The 18,185-nt window shown below is 38.5% G+C and overlaps 3 protein-coding genes and 1 non-coding gene across 4 annotated transcripts; 2 read left to right on the forward strand and 2 right to left on the reverse strand.

Moving 5' to 3' along the window:
• Positions 1-208: 208 nt before the first annotated feature.
• On the reverse strand, positions 209-6,241 carry cep97 (centrosomal protein 97). Its single transcript, XM_028023845.1, has 11 exons — positions 5,989-6,241; positions 5,355-5,497; positions 4,886-5,044; positions 4,685-4,786; positions 4,460-4,573; positions 3,768-3,934; positions 3,507-3,671; positions 3,226-3,404; positions 2,039-2,690; positions 1,829-1,904; positions 209-1,174 (listed from the first exon to the last, which is right to left on the reverse strand). The coding sequence occupies exons 1-11, from the start codon at positions 6,023-6,025 to the stop codon at positions 701-703; spliced, it is 2,268 nt and encodes a 755-aa protein (XP_027879646.1). The 5' UTR covers positions 6,026-6,241; the 3' UTR covers positions 209-700.
• A 211-nt stretch (positions 6,242-6,452) lies between these two features.
• Positions 6,453-11,134, forward strand: rpl24 (ribosomal protein L24). The gene is made up of 6 exons (XM_028023918.1): positions 6,453-6,595; positions 6,722-6,797; positions 7,369-7,479; positions 9,649-9,785; positions 10,577-10,640; positions 11,004-11,134. Exons 1-6 carry the CDS (start codon positions 6,591-6,593, stop codon positions 11,082-11,084), a joined length of 474 nt encoding a protein of 157 aa, XP_027879719.1. The 5' UTR covers positions 6,453-6,590; the 3' UTR covers positions 11,085-11,134.
• Positions 8,649-8,829, forward strand: LOC114148985 (small nucleolar RNA SNORA23). The gene has a single exon (XR_003596402.1). It is a non-coding gene; the product is annotated as a small nucleolar RNA SNORA23 (small nucleolar RNA).
• Positions 11,135-12,039: 905 nt separating the features above from the next.
• Positions 12,040-18,185, reverse strand: mpc2b (mitochondrial pyruvate carrier 2b). The gene is made up of 5 exons (XM_028023923.1): positions 17,837-18,185; positions 14,775-14,815; positions 14,440-14,524; positions 14,026-14,137; positions 12,040-13,125 (listed from the first exon to the last, which is right to left on the reverse strand). The coding sequence occupies exons 1-5, from the start codon at positions 17,928-17,930 to the stop codon at positions 13,086-13,088; spliced, it is 372 nt and encodes a 123-aa protein (XP_027879724.1). The 5' UTR covers positions 17,931-18,185; the 3' UTR covers positions 12,040-13,085.

The raw sequence follows: 18,185 nt of genomic DNA on the forward strand, positions 1-18,185 counted from the left end.
CTGCCGATGAAACAAGGGAAAGGAAATTACGATGAAGCTCAATCATCCAGAGCACAGAGTGGGCCTTGTGAACTGACTGTAGTAGTGCAAAGTCCAGTTTGGAGGTGAATACAAATGACTTGGTTTCCGAGCACAGGGGCCGAGACAAGGAAACTTTTGTCTTCAAAATGAGAAAGAGGAAAGTCATTCAAGTAGGGCAGACATGTGCTGATCTTCTGTGCCAGTAATGCATATCTATGTATTTATTTACATTTTTGAAGATAGCACAACAGCTAAAATCTATCAGACCAAAAGCTGACAAAATCTACATTGGTAAACAGATCAAAAATACAAAAAAAAAAAATAAATAATACAATAACATATACATTGTGTAACTGTCAGCCTCTAATTGTATTTGCAGTAGTTACTGATGAACTTTGTCCACATTGACTGCTATAAGTTCTGTTGCTACATTCAATCAATATATTTTCATAGCACTAAATGTCCAGTAATAATCAGAACAGATGGTACAAAATAGCTTAAGTTACATTCAGTGTAAGGTGGAGTTTTAAGCTTCTTCTGAGAGTTAAAATTGAGCTTTATTTGTAATCAAGAAGAATGCAGTTTATAGACCTAATCAAGGTCTTAATAAGGAACAAAATGTCTGAGTCCCAGCCAGAATAATTATTAACACATATTCTGGATAAGTGACTGAAGGATCTCAGACCAACTCTGGAGTGCTTTGTGCCGCCTGCTGCGTGGGGGTGTTGTTGGTCGAAGCTGTCCTGCTTGGGGAGGCCTGCGGAGTTTCTGTTTTATCGCTGTTCGCCTCCTCCGCCTCCTCCTCCCTCTGCTGTACAGAAGACAGGTATTCATCCAACAGGCTGCAGCCTGCGCTGTCCACTCCGTCGCCCACGCCGGCGAAGCCACTCTGAACCGAGCTCAGCGCTCGAACCGTCTTCAGAGAGTCGGCTGTCCCGCTGCTCAGAAAGCTGTCCTCCTGCGCCGCCTGCTGCTCATTGGTCGACTGGAATCCAGAGTCTGGAAAGGAGACGTCTGTGATGGGAGGGTTTGTGGTGCTTGAGGCGGCAGGAGGGACTGTGTGGCAAACCCCGGGAGAATAGATCGGAGCTGGTTGTGCAACGGCTGCAAGTTTGTTTTCCACCGACTGTTTCCACTGCTGCATGGACTGAAGCTACATGAAGAACACGGAACAAGTGGAATAATATCAGGCTGCGTCTCTGAAAAATCACACCAGTGATAGCAAATACAACTGAAAGATTAATAAGTTGGTACCCATGAAAATGGTTCCAAAAAAGGATACAGCTGTTCCTGTGGAAAAAGTAACTACAAAAACACTTTTCAAAGTTTGTCACATTACAAACTTCAGTGAATTTCATTGGGATTAATGTTATCAGCACAAACTAGTGAATGACTGTGAAGTGAAGAAAATGCTAGAAAGTAAACATTTTTGAAGGCTTCAGATCAGAAACATCAGGGAACACAACCAACGTAGCACAATAAAAGTTGTGCAGATGTGCTATGCAGAGCTAGGTTATAAATAATGTACCAAACTTTTAACAGTTAACTGAATGATGTTCAAGTGACCATCTTACAATAACATGGGCATCAAACTAAACTGACAAGCCAGGCGAGAAAATGAATCAGAAGCAGCAAAGAATGAACTTGATCAAATCGATCTGTATTCTGCTAGCATTTCAGCAGAACACTTTGTCCATTTTGCATAAATAGCGAAAAATAAAAGTCTAAATATTTTGGTTTGTGTCGACCGGTTACATGCTGATGCTAAAAAATTTTTTTATTAATCATAAATACAATAATTATTTACCTCTTTCCATAGAAACTTCACCGCCTCTTCCTGAACCAGCCTTTGAAGCCTCTCCTCCTCGTACTGCTTCTCCATCCTGCTGACACAACAGATTCAACATTACATCTTGTTTCTGACATGTGCTAATACACAACAAAGTGAAACAAATCTGATTTTATTTTCCCCTCATACCAAAATCTGTTATATAAGCACTGTTGATAAGGAACTTACGTTTCCAGCTTATCAGACAGGAAGAGGATGTGTTCTTGCATTCGGCGCAGACGGATTTCGCTGCGCACCTCTTTGGCTGCAGGATGAAAACATCGAACGTAGTGTCCTCGCCACCAGCACTGGATTCTAACCGCCGCCTCATTTGCCTCCAGCAGACTTAATTTAGCGACAGACGAGCTCACTTGTGCCGGCTTTGCAGCGTCTTTACTTTCTGCTTCCCCAAAGTCAAAGGGCATCTCTGTAGGATCTTTTGGCATGGTAACTATTGCCGTGGATGCAGCTGTTGTCGTGGCAACAGATGCGATATTCTCTACACCCGTTTTCCTCTGGTTCTTTTCTGTCAGAGACGACTCACTGGTCTTGCTAGGGTTGGGATTTCTGGATTGCGACGGTCGCTTTGGAGCCAGAGAATCGGGCTCAAACGTCTCCGTCTCGTCTTCGCTGTCGGTGTGGGCCGTTTGTGGGTCCAGGTCAGACGTGAAGGGAAGGAAAGTGGACTCAGAGGAAGGAAAGCTGCTGTTGATTTTGTCCTCGTCGGTTTGCACGTCTTCCAAAAAAATGTGCTCCCCTGTAATCCTCGGGCTGCGAACGACTGGCAGCAACCCCTGAGATGCATCACAACTTACCCAGGTGTTAAACTGCATGACTGGTTCTGTAGAAAAGCAGAAGGGGTAAACACGTGGTTTCTGCAGGTTCCACCAACTCAAATTTAAGACTTTTTAAGACGTACAAAGGAAATGCAGGGAACCAAAACTGAAACATTTTTGGGGATTGCTCTTAACAGCAGGTTTGTGCTTCTCACGTAACATAAGCCAGCTGCTAATGAGCCATGTGCTAACTGCTAATGGCTTGTTTGTTTGCTTGCTAGCAAGCGACCACCTATTAGCAGCTTGGTGCTGGTAGCCTTAACCAACCTAAGTAACAGAACGTAAAACTCCAACTTTTGCCTCATAGAACATCTACAGATTAAGTAGTCCTACCACAACAAAATTTAAGACCTTTGATTAATATATTTAAATCAAACTTACTTTTTCTATAACGACTTTAAGAAATTTTAAGGCCTTAATTTTAGATTCATGAATTTAAAGACTTTTTAAGGTTGCGCAGACACTCTGTGATAGTTTGGATATGAAAACGAAAGCAAAGAATCATGACTACCAGTGCAACTGATAAAGCAGCCTTCTCACCTTTCTCCTGGACAGACGGAGCAGCAGCTAGTGGAGGTGTGGGGATTTTTTTCATCTCTTGGTCTCCGCTCTGTGAAGCTGCATGTGAAGGGCTATGGCTTTCAACATCCAGCTGGGTTGGACGAGGAGGACTGGGACAGTCTCCGCGCGTCTCCTCCAACAGCTGCCGTTGGTGGAATCTGACACAAAATGAGCAAATTCGAGGTAATTATATGTTGTAAAAGCGAGTAGAAATAACCATTTCATGCTTGTGTTAGGCAACACAACATTCACACTAATACCTCTGTTTACTGAGGATCTTCTCCAGTTTGGCATCTTCTGCCGTCTCCAGGGCAGGTGATGCTGTCAGAGGGCAAACAGTGGCCAGGTACTGAACCAGCTGAACATGCTGCCCAGGTCGATATGAGCGACCTTTCCCCTGACTGTAGAGCCACTCTGCTTTGAGACTATTGTCATCAACAGATAAAGAAAACACAAATTAGATTCAAATGTTTTGACAAAGCCTCACAAGTAAACCGTAGCAGTGTAGCAAACGGGCTCACCCTTCTTTTTGCGTCACTATGTAGCCATCGAGGACCTTCAGGTTTAGGCACCAACTCATGATGTACGGTCGATAATCGAAACCCGGCAACGAGGGCGTCGCCATGACGCAGGGGTTGCACATGATGGACAGCTGCTCCAGTTCATGAAGAGGGGCCAGATATGACACCTAAACAACAACACTCAATACTGTCACTGATAAACAATATTTGTGTGTTTCAGTTAGGCCAGTTGCAATAAATGATAAATCAATTAATCTTATAATAATTTAAAATAAGCTTTAAAATAATTTGTATTTCCACGTTTTATCATTTTTCTCGTCTCTCTCCATTTCTACCAAAAACTGGATGACAGAAGTTTTCATTGGTCTCAACTAGCTCTTTTTTTGAAAGACAATTTGCTTTACAGAAACTTCATACTTTATTTAATTTGGCGCTTTAAAAAAAAAAAAGGTCTACGAGTTCCAGTGTCAAATACTCATTAAAATTTCAAGTTTATTGATCTTTGAGGACGTTTTTCTCACATTAGTATGCCACTATCATTATATTATTTGAAAATGGTCTCAAAACAACAATATCATTATTTATCACAATAACGTCTGAGACAATTTATCATTCAGCTAAATTTGTTATTGTAGCAAGCCTTATTTCAGTTAGGATCCTAATTAGGACAGAAGGAAATGGTAGACAATTACTTCATTAAGATCCCTTATCTCATTTTCTGCCAGGGAGAGAATGGATAAATGGGCAGGTAGATGAGCAGGAACAGTGCGGAGCGTTGTAATGCTGTTTCCATGGAGCAGCAGCGTCTGCAAAGTGGACAGAAAATGGATCACATTGATAAGGGAAAAAACCCTCCAACACAAGAATCATTAAAGTGTTGTATTGGATTTTTTGTTTAAGTAAATATCAAGACTTACCTTTAATGTCTCTAGTTTAGTCAGATCTCCTATGGAAGATATGTTATTATCAGAAAGATCCAAGTGCTGGAGAGACACACAGCTGTTCAGTTGCTCAATGACCTGTGATGGATAGAGGAGACTGTTAAAGATTTATCATCTGATCAATATACAACCACATTAATTACAACATAGCCAATGTCTGAATAAATATTTCCATACCTTAATGTTGTTTCCTGACAGGTTGAGCCATGTCAGATGGGACAGATCTCGCAGCCCTTCAATGTAGCCAATACTGTTATTGGGAAGATTGAGGACTCTCAGCTCTCTGAATTGGGAGACCCCCATCATTCTCACCAATCGGTTATTGGCTACAGATAGCTGATTAATAGAAAATAATTAGTTTAAATTAGACAGAGATTAAACAGAGATCAAAGCAAATGTTTATAGAGTATAAAACCTATGAGTTCTACACATTTTTCTAGACAAAGTTGCATACTTTCCTTTTATTTCGCCAATTCTAAGGTTAAGTACAAAGCTTCATTATGAATGTACACAGTATGGCAAATATTTTCAATGGATGGAGGAATATTTTAGACAGCGGGATAGGGAACAAACTGGAAAATACTCGAATCAATTTTTATACTTGAGAGTCCTGCTAGTGAGTGCTGTGTGTCTTTCCCAACACTACCTGCTGAAGGCTTGGGCAACGTTCCAGGTGATCCAGCTTCATGATGTTGTTACGGTCCAAGATGAGGGTGTGGGTGTCCTTGGAGCATGTGAAACTGTGATCCAGCTTCTGCATACTGCGAGCTGAAAGATCAACCACGGGAGCTGGGGGGGGAATTAAGGATGAGGACAGAGCAGTCAGAAAAGCCACACACAAATATTATTTTATTACTTTATATGACAACGGCAGACACAAGGCTTTCATTTTAAAACAAAAGCAACGAGTTTGACTGACAAATGTATTGAGACTTAAATGTTTAAAAGCTTATCTGAGCTTAATAGTCGATGCAATTCCATCAAGAGGACAAAATAAGGGCAGCAAGAAAATACCATCCTAACAAATATGTTCTCATAATCCTACAACACGTACAAGATACCTATATATAATATGCATTGATTTGATTCAGAGATAAGCAAAACAAAACATGAAACGTGTAAACTTCTTGTCTAATTTAGAGTAACTGACTGGGTGTTTCTATGTACTGATAACGTTAGGTTGCTAACGGCTGTCATCTGAAGCGCCCTACGCGACGTCTTCTATTAAACTCCCCAATTTATCTATTTCTCAACGAAAAACTACAATTTATTCTACTTACCAGCATTTGTATCACACTTTACGTCTGATACACCCATCCTATCGGCTCAGGACAAGGCTAGGCTTTAGCTAACAGCTACAGTGGGAAAGACAAGAAGCATCTTTAGGTTGCCAAACTGCGGCACGGAGGGCTCTATGGGAAACGTAGTTCTACGTGCCTTTCTCTTTCATACGGGTGCTTTACAATACACCCCCGATAGGACTACAACTCATTGATTGTCCGCGGTTGTACGCAAGTCCCGCCAACTACATTTTGATTAGAAAATAAAAAAAAAAGATTAATAATGCTGAAAGAAACTACTTATTATTTTTAATAAGAATTTTATATTTGTTTTATTTTTATTTTGATTAATCAAAAAAAAAATTCTCTGCTTTTTCGGCAACGGTTAAGTTATGACGTCAAATTGTAACGTTTACCCAAGACATTGATAAAACCCAAAAATGACTTTAAATTTATTATATTAAAACATATAAAAGCAAGCGTACGATTAACTCCTAAGATACGTTCACTTTTTTTGTATATTAAATATCAAATAAATAACCTTAAATCAGTTTCCGCTTCCGGTATCTTTCTTTCCGGTTTTGAGCCCTCTCGTAGCCATCATGAAGTGAGTGTACCGAATATAATCAAAAGCAATCTGAACTCTTTAATAAACATTCTTAAGATGCTTCTAGCATAAACTGATATGATGTTCACTCTTCTATCGGTGATGTGTTATATTTGTTGGTTACAGGGTCGAGTTGTGCAGTTTTAGCGGGTATAAAATATACCCCGGCCATGGCCGCCGATACGCCAGGATAGACGGAAAGGTAACAATTTCACGTTGTATTTTGGCCTTTTACCATTGCAAATGTAGCTGTTTTGCGGGGTAAATGCTTTTTTGGTTTAAAATGAATAGCTTGTTGGTTATGTTTTAGTTCAAGTTTGTGTAATAGGCCCTCTTGGTCCTCTTGAAAGCTATTTACTTTGCTAACATTAGCTTCCAGCGTCATCATTCTAGCAAGAACATACAGGTTAATGTAAAACCTAAGTTTGTACTGACATTAGGTTCTTACCAAGAGAATAGTATGTATTTTTGAAGTCAGAGAATGTTAAAGTCACGCATACCCTAAGTTTACATATGTTTTATTAAGGACGTTTTTTATTAATCATCTTGATACATTCATATTTAGGTTAATGTGTTGAATAATTACTTGTTAGCATTGTGCATCTTAACAATTTAGTATAGTTATTCATTGTAATTATATAAATTGTGACTTATAGTAGTATTTACATCCTTATTATTGATTGGTATAATATATCAACATGTTTATTGAACTAGTAAATGTAAAATTTCTAGCACACAAACTAAAATTATAGCAATTGTTGTGTTTTTGTTAGGTGTTCCAGTTTTTGAACGCCAAGTGCGAGTCTGCCTTTCTATCCAAGAGGAACCCCAGACAGATCAACTGGACTGTGCTGTACAGACGCAAGCACAAGAAGGGCCAGTCTGTAAGTACCAGGGCTTACAAACACAACCTGATTTGGGTTGATGTAAAAAATCTTCACTTTGGAGCTTATGTTTCTATATTGTCACAGTGGCAATATATAAACTTATATATTGTCATGTGCAAGTCCACACAGTCCAAATTATAGCTGTGTGAACTTGCACAGCTTATGGATTGTGCAAGTCCATAAGCTGACTTGCACAGTTGGACCTTAAGTGTTCTAGAAAGATGCATTGCCCCAACAACTCCTTTACCACCACAAAATTGCATATGTACATTTCCCTGTCCCTGAGGATGAATTCAGTTGAGATTTCATTTCTCTGCATAGAAAATGTGAAATAAATGCTGAAAAAAATGGAAAAAACATTTCGAAGATGTCCAAAGTAATTTCTTTGTAAAACTCCACCAGAGATGTGCAGAACATGAGACTTGCCAACATTTGTCGCCAAACATTAAATATAAGTGTTTGCTTTCTGCCTGGAGCCTTTTTTTTTTTTTTTTTTTTTAGGGTGGGGTGCTTCTTTTGCAAGTGGTAATAGCTGGAGATAGGCACCAGCAACCCTCCCGACCCCATTAGGGATAAAGGTGAACAGAAAATGGATGGATGGCTAATTAACAAATTTAACAAACTTAATTGTTTCTGTTGTTTAAAAGAACAAATGTCTGGGATTGACAGTTTTTTGTGGGAACACAAATTTACTCAACAATATCACCACTTCTTTTTCAGACAGTGTGTCCTTTAGGGAGAAAAGTTTTTCTGCTTTTAAAACTTTCGGCAAAACATTTTCAGATTGCTTGGAATCTAATAAGTTAAACATATGAACCAAACATTGTGAAGAGGGAATAGATCTGGCTAAAATGGTGACTGACTAAACATTAGCTGCAGGCATAACAAGTAGAGTTGACACATGGAGGTGTGCACTTTTTCTAAGTTTTTCAGACTGAAATGTCTTTGCACAATAATTTGTTTAATGTTAGTCGTACATTTCAACCAGGCAAAACAAGGGTTGAACTTCACATATATAGTTGCATATGCCTCTGGAGTTACGCACTGTAGCACTTAGTGAGGCCTTTCTACGTTTTTTTAAAAGTAATTACTCCCTTACATTTACGGTGACCTTTAAAAAGACTTTTGAATGTGTGTGAAGTTGATCGAACATCTTTTTGGCTGCGGGTGAATGGTGTGCACAGTGTAGGTCTGTGTTATGTGGTGTTGCTAGGCTGCGTTTTGCAGTCCTGGCCACAACGCTCACTCCGCACTAGCAGCCATAGAGCAATCGAGGATCATAGTACTGGTCTTTGAGGTCTTCTCAGACATCTCATCATGGACCAGCCTCCAAAGCCTCCAACAAAACACTCATTTACACATTACGGCTCATATATCAGCTAGTGGTGGCTAGTATTATCGGTACACTGCACGGTGTTTAATGTCAAAATAAGTGTTTGCTTTGTCAAGTGGAGAATCGTTTAGTTTTTTTATTTTTAAGACTAGTAATCTACCTTTTGTGCTTGTAGTTAAAAATGGTCTGTAGCACGTCAAGCACTTGTTCAGTGTCTGGTTAAATGTTGATATTTTTCTTAGTATTGATGATGAGACAAAACTCTTAAAAACTTTTTAGCCAGAGTTAAGTCAGACTCAGTTTAATGTTCAGTTTTTTGAGAATAGGTTTGCTTTTTTGGCCAAAGAGTCACAAGAGAACCTTGTAATGGGTTATTTATTTATTTTATTTTTTTACCTTTTGATGTACTTTTGCTCTTGAAGTGCAGTGAGGCGATTTTCTTCTTGGAGCAATGTTTCGGTGTAGTTTTCGTTCAGTGCTTAAATATCACCTTGTTGCGTCTGAGTACTGTTTACTTCTGTTTAAGTCAAAGTTTATATCGGCTTATTTAAATCACCTGGTGGTGCTGAATATCCAGTCAACTTAAATACAGCTACAGCAGATGTTTAGTCCTGTCTGCCTTCCTGCGCCGAGGTAACAGCAGTGCTGCACCCTTAAAAGGATGCCTGCTTTAGAGAATTAAAGCTTTATTAACAATAACACAGTATTTAAGGAAGAATATTGCTATTTCTCTTAGCTTAAACATGGGTGTTGGGCCTGTTTGTGTCTTCAAAAGTATCTTCTTGTATTACAATCTGCAGGGATTTTAATAAATGTCTTGTCTGCCTTTGCAGGAAGAGGTGTCGAAGAAGCGTACCCGTCGCGCAGTGAAGTTCCAGAGGGCCATCACTGGGGCCTCCTTGGCCGAGATTCTGGCCAAGAGGAACCAGAAACCCGAGGTCCGTAAGGCCCAGAGGGAGCAGGCCATCAGGTAAGAAGATGAGTAATGATTAAAGTTTTGAGATGTTCTGAATTCCGTATGGTTTGCAGTATGTTTTGAGGAAACGGTATTTAAATATCAAAATGTGGTTTTGATAAAAGACACAATCATTCAGTGTCTTGCCCAAACTCTCTTTTTATCCTGAATTTGAGAAAACATAATTCTTTGCTATCTGCTTGTAGAAGTGGCCTGAACAAAAGTAATTACTGTATTAATTTCTTTTCTATTAACCATCTAATAAAAGTGCAATAGGGTTTATAGATTTAGAAATATTTGCATGTTTAGTGAGATGTTTTAGAGATTGGACATGGGAGAAAAAAATGTTTCCTTTTGGGTTACAGTCTCTAATGGACTGTTTCTTTGTTTTATCAAAGTGAGGACACTAAAGTTCTCTACTGTCCATAAATCTTAACATGACTAAACCCCACTTAAAATAAGTCATTTTTATAAAGACTGTTCCTCAGTCTAGGATTGTCATTCTCTTTATATATTTTATGTTAAAATGAAGCTTTGAAGAATGTAAACAGTGTGTATTTCAATTTATGTACATCTATGACAGGAGTTAAGAAACTTCTAAATGTCAAAAAATTAACCCGATATGAGACAGCCAAACTGGAAGTATCTGCCTTTTTGTGGCTCTTGTTCAGTACTTTACTAGAACTGATATGATAGACTGATCATTTAAACATTACCAGGTCACAATAACACTGTCATCACTTAACGACATTATAATGGACCAAATTATCCAGCAGCAGCTGTTCAAACCTTCTTTCTCATTTTAGAGCTGCCAAGGAGGCCAAGAAGGCGAAGCAGGCAGCCAAGAAGCCCGCTGCGCCAAGTGCGAAGGTGAGAAATGTGAAATGTAGCCACGCTTCATTACTAAATGACCTTGATGTAGGTTTGAGGCTTACTGCAGGGCAAATTTAGCCAGGGGTGTCAAACTCCAGTCCTGGAGGGCCAGCGTCCTGCAACTTTTAAATGTGCCTCTGCTGCACCACACCTGAATAGAATAATTAGGTCATTAACAAGGCTCTGGAGAACTGATCTACACAAGGAGGAGGTGATTAAGCCATTTCATTCCAATGTTTTGTACTTGTGGCACATCTAAAAACTGCAGGACAGCAACCCTTGAGGACTGGAGTTTGACACCTGGAATTTAACCAGTTTCTAGATAAATTTGGTGTTTTGAACATCTTTCTTGTTTTCTAGACTTCTGCTAAGACGGCACAGAAACCCAAGATCGCCAAGCCCATGAAGATCAGCGCACCCCGTGTTGGAGGAAAACGCTAAATCTGGACTTGCATTACTGCTTGTGAATAAAGTTTTGTGGTTAAACCTCATGTCTGGTTTTGGAATTTTGTTTTTGAAGATGCAACACTGAGATGAAGGTAAACCTCTGATGTGGTTCATTTTATTTCCTTACTTTGAAATATTCATCCTCAGTTCATTAAGATGCAGCTTGAGATGAAGTATGAATCCTGTTGAAAAACACTTCAGAAGTGACTGTGAAGGCCACATACATGGTCCAACTTTTATAATGGGGAAAAACGAGTAGTATTAAAGTATCTTTTCATTAAACTTGAAAGATTTGAAATATTTACAAGTTGGACAGATATTAACCTACTCTACAATAAAAGCACTTTCCCTCAGTGATATTAACTCAAAACTTTTCCTGCTTTAATTCTTTTTAGGATTACCAATGTATACATTTTCTGAATGAATAGGTTTTTCTACCCTCAAATTTTTAAGTTCATATTTCTACAGTGTCTGGTAGCCATTGTTTATGGAGCTGTATAGATCACATTTTTCCCATTCCTCCTCACAGAACTGATGTAACTGTGAGATTTGTAAATTGACTTGTTCACACATCTTTTGAACTCCCTACTTTTTTTTTAATGTCCACATTGTTTGAGATGTCATCTTTTCTAATAAGGATAAATGGACGTTCCCAAACTAGTGTAATCGATCCGATGAGCTTCTGGCTTCTGGGACTTAAACCCAAATATTAGCCAGATGTTCAAATACTAAGTCTCAATATTTTTGGCTGATTTTTGATCTGATTTGATTATTTTTCATGATGTCACAAAAAGACGCAGTGTGAGGTTGTGTCTTAAAATACATCCACAAGTGTGCCCCTAAATTAAATGTGGATTCACAAATAATCATCTTTGCTTCCCTTGGGAAGCAATCTTAGTGCACGTGAACAAACTTATGAGTTTGATGATAGTCAAACATTCTCATGGTATTAAACATTTGATCTGATTTAATGTCAGCAGGGAGCAAAAATAATACAAATACAAATGATTCACTGTATTTGTAGTCTGAGTAAAATAATTAACACATTTCATATATTAGTTTGGAAACCATTCACATCTGAGTGTATATCCAGAGTTAATCGTCAATACTCAGGTGACCAAGCTGTATTAATCTGATTTATTAATACATAGCAATTACCAACATATTTTATACATTTAATGACCATCCCTTAAATGTCTGAACAGTCAGCAGATTAATTACACAAATTATTGCTAAATTAGGGAGTTACTGCATGAATACAGTTTGATTGTGTCAATTATTGAAAAAAAAACATTTTCCCAGATCAAGTATTTTACGAGGAAGTCTAAAAAGAACCGTTACAGTTTGTCCCAGTGTTTGCTCGTTGACTCGCAAAGCTGCACGCACATGTTGAATAACTTCTCACACACTTCTGTCAAAATAAATATATAAATCAGGGTTTGTTCTTAAATGGGCTATTAAAATGGAAGGAATCCTTTCCATTGTAATCAAGGCTTAATGACTGCTGAGGAACAGACACCAATGAAATGATAAATATGTGAATGAAAAGATAAATCCTTACATTTATGGTGACATTCAGCACTGATCCAACAGGTGAATTTTGGGAAATCTGCTTGAGGTACCGATTGCTACATCTGACAGAAGTCAGTTGACAAATGACGCAAAATTTCCCCGACTAGTGCACACGATGCAAAGCATGACGTGTGAAATCAGGCCCTGTACAATCATAAAACTTGATGAACAAGCGGTACTTGTGCGTTGATGACCACGGTTCTTGAGCGTGTATTGACGAGTTAAAAAAAAAAAAAATCTATCTTTTTATAAACACCCTGAGGAAACGTGAAACTTGGGGAAAAGCGCATTTCCTTCAGGGACAACAGGCTTAATGTGGCAAAAATGTGGTTATGGCATGGATGTCATGGGAACAGCATAGAATGGTGCAGAGATGATATAAAAGTCTCCCTTTGTGTCAGCAGCATCGCAGGGAGAACTTCCTCACGACTCGGCTTCTTTAGCCTTCAGCTCCTGCTTGTAGCTGCAAACAGAAGGAGAAAAATGTATTGGAAAACATCAACATTGACCACTTTTGTTGCTTGTAGCTTTCTATATATTCATTTCTGTTGTCTGCTACCTGGATTATGCTAAACTTGATTTTACTGCTAAAAACATGAATCATTGTAAAGATAAAAATCACTTTAGTAAAAGCATTATAGCACCACCTAGAGTCCAAAGTGTCCAACGTTTTTGTGGATGCAGCCTTTTAACCTGTCAAACTGAGCAATAAAATATATTTTTTTTCAAGCCAAATTCAAAGAATATTCCCATATAAATAGTGAGCTAAGCTACACTAATTAAAATTGAGTTGAAAAGACTCAATTTTACAGTTAAAGTTAAAACAGGAAGTCCCAGTAGATGTGGGCCTTGATTGCCACCTAAAGAACAAACAGTGGGGATGTTGGCATCAGAGGTTTAGGTGATATTCTGCTGGTGCTCCTTGGTTCCTCCTCTTATATGGATCTATGTGTAGAATCTGCCTCAGCATTGTTACACACCATTTACTTTCTCCATGAAGGCAGTATGTACGCTAAATACTGTGTTCCTCAGAACATTCCTGGGCAAAGCAAAACTGGTTCAACGAGGACTAACGAGCCTGATCCACGGGTCTCACAGGATCTGCTGCTGACAACGCAGAACGCCCTCAGGGGTCCAGAGGAGTCCATCGGTCACAGAAGGGGAACCGACTCAGCTACAGGCAAGCGGTCGTAATGTTATGCCTGTTTTTTTTAATTAGCATTACTCTGTTGCTGCACATAAATGTATGGCGAGCATATTTCTAAAGATTATCAGTAAAAGGTGAGGAAACTGGACTATCTTTGCTTGATGAATCCCTCTCAATTGCATGTTTAGTTGTGAATTTACAAAAACGCAAACCCACTTCCAGATCCTGTAGAGCTGGGACGCTCCTGCGCTGCCCACGAAGAAGTTCACAGCGAAAAGGTTCCAGTTCTTTGGGATAATAACCAGAGAATATCTGGACCAGATGAGCCCTGAGGGAGGAGAACAGGAGGGATGTTTGTCCACAGTGACGATAAACCAGAGCAGAGTCAATGTTTTGGCAAAAAAACAGGCGGATAGATAAGATTAGTTAAAGCAAACGAAGATGCAATGGGTAACCTTTAGCACATTTTAATCAAACTATCTCAGACTACTTGTGGATCAAGCAGTTTGATCCACAAGGTTTGTTGTCTTTGTTGAGAAAAACCAAACCAGACCTTACCTCAACCAAACAATGTTTCTACGTTTATATGCCCTAAAATGATCCATGATGACGAATTCAACTTAAACCCACCTGTGGCTGTCAGCACTCCAGACTGGGAGGGGCTGAGTTTCTCTGCTGGTCGGGTCATGTCAGCCAAACCAGCCATGACCAGGCCCTGAAAAAGAGAAAAAAAAAGAGATTTTCTTTAATCCAAAACATTTACGACACCAGTCAACGTTTCAGCTCTGACTTTGACCCCTGAGAAAATATCTGAGGTACACAATGTTCATGTACTGAACTGGCAACCAGACAAAGGTTACGTATGTTAAACTTTGTTTTAAGCTGCCAAAAGCCAACAAAGGTCGGGAACGGCCTCTGTTTAAGTTCGCAGGCTTACAGATGAATGTGTGTGAAAGTGCACTTACCCATTTAAACATCGGGGCCCAGAAAAAAACTGTTTTTGGACCTGGAGAGACACAGTGAGAGGGAAACTGTGAGATGTGGCCATTCATGTCGAGGCTACTCTGTTTAGCTTTCAGTTCCTGCCAAACAATTAACTTGTTATAAGACGCATAAGCTGGCTAATCAAAATCAGGAAAACTTTCCTTCAGAGATTTAAAAGTCACTTTAATGACATGTCAGACCACCATCAGGGCATAAAGTAGTATCGCCTTGCCCCTCCCACAACCTGCTGCTTCATGCTACTGATCAGCTGGAAGAGAACGGGCCACCACTCCTTTCAATAAAAATGCAAGAAAGACAAATTGGGTGGTTTGGAAATCTTTACAGTGATGTGTGGAAATGAAAGGCGCACCAACCATCACTGCTTTAAAACCACAGTGAGAAAACTAAAACCCGACTGCCTGAGCAAACATCTCCCCAAATTAACCTGCTTGCTATATTTAAAATTATAATATTATGTATAATGAAGCATATTTTCTTAAAAACTAATATAAATTTCATAAGGTGCTTATTTTAAACTTATTACTGGTAAGTTTATATATCAAAATAAAAATGTTCCAGATTACATTACTTTGAATGTAACTATATGATAAGTTTACTTTAGCATCAGTAGGTATGTTTGTTGCTTTTATATTTCACCACATTAGGTCTAATTGATCCTGTTTTAATGGCAAATGAGAAATAACAACCTGAGAGAACAAATACTCATTTCTAAAATGACTCCATTCATGAAATGTTGCACAAATGCAAAACCTATGAAGGTTTAAACTTGTTAGGTTTTGTAATTGTTGACAAATTCTCCAAGAAAAAGGATCAACGGGCTTATTGTAATAACGTAAACAATTTCCTTCTGGATATTGGCGCCAAAATGATCAACATCAAATTAAATATCAATATTGATTTTCTCCTTTCCCCAGTTGGTTTTGTTTCGTTAACTATCATTTGTTACTTTGATTTAGTGATGTGGCATTATTAAATCAATACCACATTACTAATGGCACTTTGTGTGATTTTGGAGTGTGCTAACCTAATATAATTTTACTTACTGAGCTAAAAACACAGAACTTGCAAAGTTTATATAAAAGCAATAAAATAGATTTACAGAAATTTTTTCTTAAACTTTCACCTGACGCACAGCAATGAGATGATCAATCTTTCTTGACAGATGAAATAGTTTTAAATGCAAAAGAAAATAAAGGTTTATCCCAGTTTATGCTTGTGCAACTCAGGCTTTGAATAAACTCAAAACTAAGTATATCAAAGAATATGCTGTTTGAGAATGATGTTTAATTTTAGTTAATTTATTGAACAGTCAATAAAAGAAAACAGTTTTTTTAACTGACCTGCTGATGAACTGGTAAATATCCAAATACAATACTTTTTTTAAACAATATTCAGAGTCACTCAGATAGATACTAACAGCTTTAAACAAGTTAAATAGTTTAATTTGTTTGTTTTATGGCAATACCTTTGCACTCTGAAAAAAAGCCCTAAAAGTGTCTGATGCAATCTGTATTTCATCACGACAGCTGGTTCTGCAGCAACACAAGACATTGAAGGTTAGGAATGTTAAATTGGACAATAACTAAAAGTATTCTTTCACTCCTTCTCGACGTGTCAAAACCGATCAAACCACACAGAGAGTTTGACTCCCAATAAACAGGAATGACACAATAAAGCCGCGTAAAGCTTCAACCCTGATCATAAAAGCCGCTGGTCTGCAGTGAATAATCTTCTCAAACGTGGCGAACCAAACTAAAAGTGGGACATCTGTCACTGCAAATCATGTTGGAGGGAGGTGGCTTTTGTCGCCGCCCTCACTACCACGAAGGAAAGTTGTCCTTGAATTATAATAACAAAAAAAAAAAAAAAGTGACCTCAGTTTCACCTCAGACTTCCTTCATTGAGCTTAAAATGAAACTTTGAGTTACTAAACATTAGCTACACATATAGGAGACTAAGTTAGGCAAATTATAATCGGTGCTGTTGCTTTGTTTAGGAAATGTTGCCCGGTGTTTGTACTATAATTATTCTACCCGTATTGATAGACAGTGAGTAGGCAACATATAAAGATATGATGAAAGGTGAGATTTTTACCTTTTAGGCCATTTAATGAGCAATCCTCCATTAAGTCAAGACCAGAAGTAAAAATTAGGCTTTTAAAATACTACATTTTTAAATTGTTTTTATAGAAAAATAATCTAAATATTGAGAAATATTTTTGAGTTTTGATTAAATTTGCCTTAGAAATGTGTGACTTGCTGAACATTTTTGGTCATAATGAGACATAAAAATGCCACACAGAATATTATAATACAATAACAGGCCATAAATTACAAACCAGATACACATATTGGGAACAAATGAATTGTTTTTTTCTTTTGTTTTTACATGTTTTAAATTTTTTTTTAATATATTATTTTGCAGTGAATCAGTTTTGACCTTCACATTCTGCAGCCTAACAAGTTTTAAGGCTTAGACATGCGTTTACTTTGAAAACTTTGTAATTTTGCAATGTTACCTTCTCAAAACAAGAAATGATTAAAAACAGAAATTTAAAAGAGCTGAACATTTACATTCCAAGTTCTTTGCCAGAATAAAAAACAAACTATATTTGCCCATGGAAATTTTATGTTTGCTGCATAAATCAATAACCACATGCGTTTGCTTCCCAAGACAGAAAACAACACACAGGAACTTGACAGGTGTGTGTCTGCTGAGAAGTGCCCGAAAGCTTGAATGAACTGATTGTTGTCAAACCAGAAAGCATAACCTATAGTACAGACACTTTCCCTATAAACTCTTAGAAATCTAAGAAGATTAGCTCTGGTTGGAGTAAAGTTATCCAAGAGTGAGATTACTACATAAAAAGAATGAATTTTCGTAAAATTGCGGCGGACAGATTAGACAGCAGCAGCTCTCATTTTCTCTTCAGGATGCGCTCCCCATTCATAAACAACACCACCACAGCTGAACCACTAGCAACACCTCGCCAGTATCACCAAGACGCTGAGCAGTACTTTACCTGCCGGGTGGTTGTAGAGAGGTCTCAGTTTGGCGGGCAGGATGTGCTCGATCCGGTCCAGAATCCTGTGGTAGGACGCTCTGAGCGCAGCCATGATCCGGGTTATTCCAACTGCAGAAGCTAGCTTCCTATAAACTGTTAGCTTGTTGTTTATCTGCGTTTACCAGCCACAGAACTGTCCCTAGACGATATTTAATGCGGTTTAAATAGGATACTGGGGAGTTTAAGGTTAGAGGAGGATGCTACTGTCCTACTGTCGGCCTTTCCCCGGTAGAAGCCGCTGCTGTTAGCTGTCAGTAGCTTCCCCCTGACCGACAAGAAGAGGTGACTTTCTGTTCGACGCAACCTT

The sequence above is a fragment of the Xiphophorus couchianus genome, chromosome 7 (assembly GCF_001444195.1).
Source record: "Xiphophorus couchianus chromosome 7, X_couchianus-1.0, whole genome shotgun sequence".
Lineage (NCBI taxonomy): Eukaryota > Metazoa > Chordata > Actinopteri > Cyprinodontiformes > Poeciliidae > Xiphophorus > Xiphophorus couchianus.

What these genes read in the sequence shown, in the direction of transcription:
- cep97 (XM_028023845.1), bottom strand. Translation starts at nt 6,025, where the DNA reads ATGGGTGTATCAGACGTAAAGTGTGATACAAATGCTG. An exon ending in ATAGTGACGCAAAAAGAAGG is followed by an intron (nt 3,672 to 3,767) that starts GTGAGCCCGTTT and finishes TGATGACAATAG; the next exon opens with TCTCAAAGCAGAGTGGCTCT. An exon ending in AAGATCCTCAGTAAACAGAG is followed by an intron (nt 3,405 to 3,506) that starts GTATTAGTGTGA and finishes ATTTTGTGTCAG; the next exon opens with ATTCCACCAACGGCAGCTGT.
- rpl24 (XM_028023918.1), top strand. An exon ending in CAGAGGGAGCAGGCCATCAG is followed by an intron (nt 9,786 to 10,576) that starts GTAAGAAGATGA and finishes TTCTCATTTTAG; the next exon opens with AGCTGCCAAGGAGGCCAAGA. An exon ending in CCGCTGCGCCAAGTGCGAAG is followed by an intron (nt 10,641 to 11,003) that starts GTGAGAAATGTG and finishes CTTGTTTTCTAG; the next exon opens with ACTTCTGCTAAGACGGCACA.
- mpc2b (XM_028023923.1), bottom strand. Translation starts at nt 17,930, where the DNA reads ATGGCTGCGCTCAGAGCGTCCTACCACAGGATTCTGGACCGGATCGAG. An exon ending in TCTCTACAACCACCCGGCAG is followed by an intron (nt 14,816 to 17,836) that starts GTAAAGTACTGC and finishes GTGTCTCTCCAG; the next exon opens with GTCCAAAAACAGTTTTTTTC. An exon ending in CAGCTCTACAGGATCTGGAA is followed by an intron (nt 13,126 to 14,025) that starts GTGGGTTTGCGT and finishes TTCTGTTTGCAG; the next exon opens with CTACAAGCAGGAGCTGAAGG.